The sequence below is a fragment of the Tenrec ecaudatus genome, chromosome 4, assembly GCF_050624435.1.
Source record: "Tenrec ecaudatus isolate mTenEca1 chromosome 4, mTenEca1.hap1, whole genome shotgun sequence".
Taxonomy (NCBI): domain Eukaryota; kingdom Metazoa; phylum Chordata; class Mammalia; order Afrosoricida; family Tenrecidae; genus Tenrec; species Tenrec ecaudatus.
In genome coordinates, this window is record NC_134533.1 from 19,849,775 (window position 1) to 19,858,315 (window position 8,541).

Genomic DNA, 8,541 nt, shown 5'->3' on the forward strand with positions numbered 1-8,541 from the left:
ATCAACTTACTTCACCTTAAATTCAAAACCTCACTGACATCCTGTTAATTTTGTCCCATAGTGATCCTGTGGAGTGAGAGATGACAGACTCCTTTGAGCTTCTGAGAGTTTAATCTTTATGGTTGATGACAATCTCATCTTTCTCCTTCACAGAAACATGTGCATTCAAATCCCTGACCCTGAGTTTAGCAGCTCACCATGTAGCCAAATATGTCATCAGGGCTCTCCCATGAACTTCAAGAGTTCTCAGGCCTTAATGGATTCACAGGGAACATGCATGTGTAATGCAGTAGGAAATTTCTAAAAAAGGTTGGTGATGGAAATATCATAGGATCCAGCAATCCTTTGGTATATATAGTTGGTATACATCCCAAAGTAACAAGAGCTGTGGCCTCAGCAGAGATCTGCGTGCCCATATTCACCACATAACACAACAAGAAAAGTGAGTAAAGTAACTTAAAATCCATCTGTGGAATAATGGATAAATACTTGCTTACATACACCTAGTGGAGTACTATAAAATTTTATAGAATACCAAAGGATCTGTGAAACATCTCATAACATGATGAACCTGGAGAACAGCGAGCTAAGTGATCTTAGTCAATCACAAATAGGTAAATATTTTATTACTTTAGCGTAACTATGAAAAGCTAAGAAAAGCATGTCAGACTAAAAGAAAGTTACTCTGATGGTTTGGGTTGGGAAAGGAAGAGAGGGCAGAGAGGTGTTAACTTGAGGGAGGAGTATTTTGGTTTTAACTAGATTTAATATTTACAAGAGCAAGGTTGGGGTGTGCTTAGATGTCTGGTGGAAATTAATGCTCTAGAATATATTTTTTGATAACTTGTTTTTGTTATCAGAATATTTATTACAACTCTTTCATGGGCTACCTCTTGTTTGGATAAAGAAACCTACAACTAAGGGTAATTTTAGGAAATCGTGACAGGAGCTTAGCCTATAAATCAACCCTAGGCAGCAGTCATAATAGAGAAGGTAATAGTTAGAATCAGTGTTGGATGGCCGCCAGTGGAATGATGGCTCAGTTAAAAGCATCCTATCATGCTACTAATACATAAGAAAGAAATTATCCCGTGCACTCCAGTCCATGGACGGTCAGAGAATGAGCATCCTGGGAGAATATCAAGTAAAACAAATTAAAGAGTGCCAAAGAGATTTATTTAATTAGAAGCTTTACTGTGTCAGCTGAGAGAGATCCCAGTAGAGAGAACTAACTTTGCTTTATTTAAAGAGCCACTGGGTCAAAATAAACAGACACTTTAACACTGAATTGAATATCTTTTTGAAACCTTTTATTTGACCCCGAAATTTTAAATACCTAAATATGTAAACCATCTTTGATAAAATAGACTGAGTATTATCCCAAATAAACAGAAAATCAAATATATTGAAATTGGTTGAGTTTATTCTAACTTATATCAACTTTATAGGAAAAAAATAAATTCACCTCATAGGGTTTCCAAAGCTGAAAATCTTTACTGAAGCAGACTGCCTTACTTTGTCCTGCGGAGTGAGTTATTGGAACCAGAGAAGTTTGGCTTAGCAGCCGGGGGCTTTAAACATTGTTTTGCCTGGGCTACCATTTTCCCAGAGAGTAAAGGTAAATATGAGCCTTTTAATGTTCATATTCAAATGCAGTTCATGATGTTATAAGAATTAATAATTAATACTGAGTAACAATTATGCTACATTGTTAAACCATTTCCTATATCTTTCTGATTAACTTCAAGGAATTTCCCTTAAACAGTGCTTTTAAATAGTGATATTAAATTATTTAAAAACAATGAAAATTAGAAGAATTACTATTTTCTAATACTTAATTATATAATAAGGGAACTGAATTCCCTGCAAAAACTTTGTGGCAAATCATTACTTATTTTTAGCAAGTTAAATTTCTATATTTTAGTTCTGATATTTTCAAAGTGATAAAAAGTATTTCAATGATATTTCAATCCATGAGACCAAAACAAAATCACTGTGGGATTCTAGAAATTTTTATTTTATATGAAATAATTTTTAAGACAATGTATGCTAAAAATAATCTTTTAAGCTTCAAAATTCATATTATTATGTGTCTAGACTGCAGGTTTATTTTGTGTTATACATTAAAAAGTACAAGCAAGGTTAAAATCTAGGTAAATTGGAGACTGTGAAAAAGTTATTCATTCATAAGAACCACAAAAGCAGAACTAATAAGCAAAATTTTGAAGAGAAAATATGGAAGTTTTAATGGATTTGTTGTAATTGGATCTTTATTCAAAAGTATGGACATGACAGGCAAAAAGAGTAGCACATTCATTTAAGTTAATCTTCTGCAAAAGTTTTCTTTAAAGTATTAAAAAGTAAAGATGTTTTGAAGACTGAAATCCACCTCAACTTTGTGTCTTGATTTTCAATCCCCTCACCTGCATGGAAAAGCAGGACAGTCCATGCGGAAGTCAAAGAACAATTCATTGATGCTTTTAGATTACGGTATTGGAGAAGAATGTTGACTATACCATGGACAGTCTAAAGAACATGCACCTCTATTTTGGAATACGTACTACCAGAATGTCCCCTAAGAGGGGGGTTGACTAGATTCCTTCTTGCATCTCATGAACATTGGACTCTTTAGCAGGAAGAACCGATCTATGGAGAAGGACATCATACTTGGTAATGCAGGGAGGCACTAAAAAGAGAAGACTCTTGATGAGATGAATTGACACAGTGGCTGCAACAAGAAGTTCAAATGAAACAATGGTGAGGATGTAATTCATTCTGTTGTACTTGGGGTCGCTAGAACTTGGAACTGACTGATGAAACTTCGCAATGAGTTTTTTAAATGTCTTTTATAAGGTAATACATAAAAATTTCACTCATCAGTCCCTGTGGGAGTCTTAAATATCTAACTTTTAAGACATAGTACTTTCATTATGATTATATAAATTCTTATATTGCAATTTAGAACAAAAGTTAGGGTACCACATTGTGTGCACCATTATTGATAATCATAATAAGTAACTGGTAAAAGCAATAACAACAACAATAATAGTTAGCAATCCGAATGACCACAATGCCAGGACTTCTTCACAGTGTTTTGCATCTATTAAATGATTTAAATCATAAAACAATAGTAAATATATAGGTGTGCTTGTGATTTTCCAGATGAAAAAACCGTGATACAGGAGGATTCACTTATGTAAAATCATCACATGTTATGTTCTTGGAGCTATAATTCAGAAAGAGTCCATCAGGAAAGTATTGTTCTTTAACCATGGCAGAAATCTCCATGGTTTGGTGACTAAACTCTAATCTGCTAATCAAAAGATCAAATGGTGAGTCGCTCAAAATCATCAGCGGATCTTCAGGAGATATATGTGGGGTTGGCAACCCTAAAAGGACATATAGCCTGTGAAACCCTATTATGCCCTTGGTCCTATAGAGTCTCAATTGACTCAGTAGCTAGGCATTTAGCTTTTCATTTTAAAACAATGACCCCACACTTCCACTCTACATAGTGGGCAAAGTATAAATCCATTAGCATGGAGATGGGAAAGACAGGGTTAGACAAGAGGCTTCCCTGGTCTGACATTTAAGGAGGCATTCTATTTCATGACTGTGCAAGTACCTTGAATGCCTCCTTGAGATGTGTACTTATGGAGCTTCACTGGCTTGTCCTTATTCTGGGGATAAAGAAAGAGAACAGCAGCCCACCCCCCAAAAATTGTCAAATTAAGACCTCAAAAACTCCACCACATGCAACCTTGCCTAAACAAAATATGAAATCAAGGAAAGTCCTAGGACCACAACCAAACAGTAACTAGTAGGAAATGGACAGATAAGTGATTTTATATCAGTCAAAAATATTAACCTTAAGAACGGTAAATATGTGCTTAGCAGCAAACTGAACATTAATAGCTGAGTCCAATTTTAAAAAAAAAGTGAATGAGAATAACAAAGGTACTGACATTCAGGGATAAAACCTATGCACAGTAAGTAAAAGTATCCACGCTTAGTCTTAGTCTCAATATCTTTTATCTAAAGAAAAGTGAGTTTAGACACTATTCCCTAAAACTTTATTCTTACACTGATGGCAACAAAAACAATAGTGGGTTCACCAAACATAATCAGTATGATGTCACAACCAACCAGTGTCTTTCTTCCTCCTGTCCCAAACACATTCACATGTTGTTATGTTACATGCCATCCAGCTGGTTTAGACCTATAGCACCCTTGTGTTTAATAGAGCAAAGCACTGTCCATCAGGAACGTGGGGGTGGGAATCAGGAGCTGATTCCAAGGGCTCAAGTAGAAAGCAAATGTTTGGGGAATGATGAGGTCAATGTGTGTACAAAGGTACTTGAATATACAATGGGTGGATGGATGGATTGTGATGAGAGTTATACAAGTCCCCAGTAAAATGATTTATAAAAAACATATTCACAAAGCTTCATAACTCCTATAGAAGGAAATGCTCTATGCACAGGATAATGTCAATGGCAGTGGGGTGATGACTTTCCTTTAGGGATCTCTCAGATGTCAGACCTCCTTGGTTAGTTTTAAACCTGTTTTCCTGGGAAATAGTCCAGCTAATCTACATTTTAAAATTACCAGCTTAAAGTTGCCCTATATTTCTTTCTCAGTTACAACTTACCTATGTTAAAACTATAATCGTTAGGTTTCAACTTTACTGTATGGGTGGCTGACATCACACAAGAAAAATGTTTGTTCTTATTGCAGTCTATGTTGCTGTCAACATTCTTTTTCAACACCATGATTCAGATGCATCTATTTACCTTCAGTCTTTCATATTCAATGTCTATCTTTCACATACATAAGTGTTGAAAGTACCATGGCTTGGCCAGGAGCAACTTTGTCTTCATAGTAACATCCTTGCTCTTTAACACCTGAAAGAGGTGACCTATTTGCTACTCCTGTTTTTGAAGTGAAAACTTTTATTTTTCACCACTGAATCAATCGTCCAGTATATATTTTTCTCTGAATGAAAATCTCTTGCCTTGTCCATTATATACCCTACCAATATATATTTTCTTTATTTCCCTACATAAAGTGAAATATTTCCCAATTTCCTTTCTCAGCTACTTAAACTGACGTGTCAATAGGAGTGTCTGTGCCCAAAATGATGAATTAAAGGGAGAGTGAAACACTCACAAGGGCAGTTGAAAATGAATGTGAGTAAAAATTAATGTCATTGAGTCTCAAAGGTTTGACTGATAAAACACAGTCTCAACAAAAGCATTGTGAGGAGGTATAATGCATTCAAAGTGTCATCGAGTGGCAAAGAGGAAGGCAATTAAGAGTTGTTCTAGTGTCTCTGCAGAATATTGTTTAGCTTTACTTTCTCAGGCCTGCACTGAACATAGAGAAATGCTCTTCCAATGTATATGACAGCACAGTTTCCTGAAATTCAACAGGAAGATGGGGGACGTACATAAATAGTATCACTCTTAACATGCAAATATTCACAAAAATCAAGAAATTCAATCCTGAAGCTTCAAATAAGAGAAGAGGCAGAGATCCACGAAAGTAGGTCAAGGGAAATGCACATATAAATGTATCTTTTCCAGGATGAATCACAGGATAAACCGCAAGAAGCAAATGTAACAGCATCGTTGGAATTTGTTCTCTTGGGTTTTGCCGATAAGCCCCATCTACGGTGGTTTCTCTTTGGGTTGTTTTTAAGCATCTACATTCTTATCTTGATGAGCAACGGCATCATCTTTTTAATAACCAAGCTGGATCCTGCTCTTCAGAGTCCAATGTATTTTTTCCTGTCAAATTTTTCTTTCCTTGAAATGTGCTATGTATCCGTAACCCTGCCCAGAATGCTGAGGGATCTGGGGACCCAGAGAAGGAGAATTCCCTTAGTTGCCTGTGCTACACAGATGTTCTTCGTCCTTGAGCTTGCAGGCACTGAGTGTTTACTTCTGTCAGTCATGGCCTATGACCGCTATGTGGCCATTTGCCACCCTCTGCACTACCCTCTCATCATGAACCACAGGCTCTGTGTCCAGCTGGTGATTGGCTCCTGGATAACTTGCATTCCATTTCAGATGGGGCAGACATATCAGATTTTCTCTCTGCCTTTTTGTGGCTCTAAGGAAATCAACCACTTCTTCTGTGACATCCCCCCACTCCTTAAGCTGGCTTGTGTGGACACCTCTGTCAATGAGATGTTGGTCTACATAGTAGCCGTGTTGTTTGTCATCGTTCCGTTTCTGTTGATCCTTGGCTCCTACAGTAAAATCATCTCCACCATCCTGAAGTTGCCGTCCGCTGCAAGTCGCTCCAAAGCCTTCTCCACCTGCTCCTCTCATGTCATGGTGGTGGTTTTATTCCTTGGATCTGGAAGTATCACCTACTTAAGACCTAAGAGCAGTCACACAGAGGAAACCGACAAGGTCCTGTCCCTTTTCTACACAATACTCACTCCATTGCTGAACCCCGTCATATACAGTCTAAGGAATAAGGATGTCATAATGGCCCTCAGAAAGTTGTTATGCAAATAAATTTCAGCAGATGGATATTTTTAAGTATATACATGTATCAACCAATAGCAACTCATTCTATCAGTAATTCTATAATTTTATGGTCTCCCTCAATAGCAGCTTTTCAGGGCAATTTAGTCAGTTATGATAAAAAATCTGCAAAAGTACTCATTGAAAGTCATGTCATTATTCCCATGATTGGTCATACAATTATATGACACCTACTTTTAAAACCAGGTGGGAAAGATACTTTATTTCAAACTGTGTGAACATTTTGGCCTCACAGAATTCTCCAAAGGAACCATTCCTTTGGGAAAGCATAGGACCTTTCCGTGATGACTAATTTAATAATTTATGATGATAAACCAATGACATTTGAATATTAGGCATACTTTTTTATGCATGCCAGAATAGAGTTTCTTCTATAATATTGTCATATGTTGTGCAAAGATATATTATTAATAAATATTTTCATATAGCAAGCTAATAGTGAGTATATGGAGGAACTTTCAATTTCCTTTGTTTTGCATTTTTTTGTTTTCTAGAGATAGAGGCTGGGTGAAGTAATTCATTTAAAAATATAAATATAGGGTTCCCTCTCAGTTTGAATTGACTCAATAACACCTAACAACAACAAGAATAACAACAACTAAAACAGTAGCATGAATATTTCTTGTAAACAGCATACACACAGGCACATACATTGAATATAATGAAGGGGAATATTTCACCAAATGGTAATTATATAATATTTAAGATATAAGGTTTTATTTTATTACTTTCATGTTTCCAACTTTTTGGTGCTGTTACACTGAACCTGTGTTATTCATGTAATCAAGAATAGGAAACAAATCAGCACTCATGTGAATAATACAGGTGTTAGTAGTACTTGCTTATGTTGTGTCTGCCTTTATGTTGCTTTTAATACCTATTGCTTTTCAGGATTTTAAGCTTGTATTGAAAATTGTCATAGTTGAAGAGAAACAAACTCCAAAAAATCATATCTATCACTATGACATATGGTTTTAAAAGCTTGAGCTAAGGATTTCATCTGCTTTCAAGAGTTAGATCCATTAGTAAGAGAAGCAGGTTACACCCACATTTACATGTATATATGTTGCTTCCAGTGGGGAAGGAAGTGCAGAAATTACCCCCTTTCAGAACAAGAAAGAGCAGGTGGAGCATTTGTGATAAAAACAAACCTACAAAATCAGAGAAAATCCTGCTCTGCACAAAAATCAAAGGAAACAAGAGGTATAACCACACTTCTCAGAATATGTGCGTATCAAAAATTCTGAAAAATCTAATAGAAATGATTAGAACTCAGAGAAGAATAGCACACATGTAAAAATATTAACAAAAAGATAATGTCCGGGAATTTTACAGGCAGGATTAGGGTGCCCCCTGAAGCTATTATTCGATGTGGAGTGGGGTCAGAGAGACACTGAGACGTCCTTTCATTCCCACTCTTCCACTGGGGATTGTGGAGCAATGAGAGAGATGAGAGACAACAAGCAAAGGGAAAATCATTTCAAAGTATTCAAAACTCTACCAGACAGGAGTTAGTCTAATTTTTGCAGAAAAGGAAAAATGAGAAAATCAGAGCTTCCATTTTCAATTATCATTCTGTGTCTAGGAAGTGAGCCTGCCACAAGGGAAATGAATCATTGATAATGTTTCTCAGAATTGGTCTTATTCAACACTGCAATATTGCTAATGATCTAAATTAGCTCCCTTCATTTTCAGAGCCATAAACACAGAGATTTATTTGTACCCTATGGGGCTTATCGGTGTTTGTGTATGGAACACATGTGCAGGCTGTGAGATGTTAGGCAGGTATGTGGTGTCAGGGAAATTTGGAAATCCATTTCAGTCTTTATTAGGCTACAAGTTTGGAATATTGTGGTGAGGTGTTGAAGAGTCCATTCTGACTTATAGGACCCAATGGGCAGTTGAATGAGAAAAAAGAAAGAAAGAAAACCTCAATACATTTTTATAGTCATGGAACTGAACTTAAAAATAATGTGAAGTATAA

General features: G+C 36.2%; 1 protein-coding gene across 1 annotated transcript; it reads left to right on the top strand.

Moving 5' to 3' along the window:
* Window positions 1-5,570: 5,570 nt before the first annotated feature.
* Window positions 5,571-6,527, top strand: LOC142446459 (olfactory receptor 10AG1-like). The gene has a single exon (XM_075548208.1). It carries the CDS (start codon window positions 5,571-5,573, stop codon window positions 6,525-6,527), a length of 957 nt encoding a protein of 318 aa, XP_075404323.1.
* The last annotated feature ends 2,014 nt before the right edge of the window (window positions 6,528-8,541 follow it).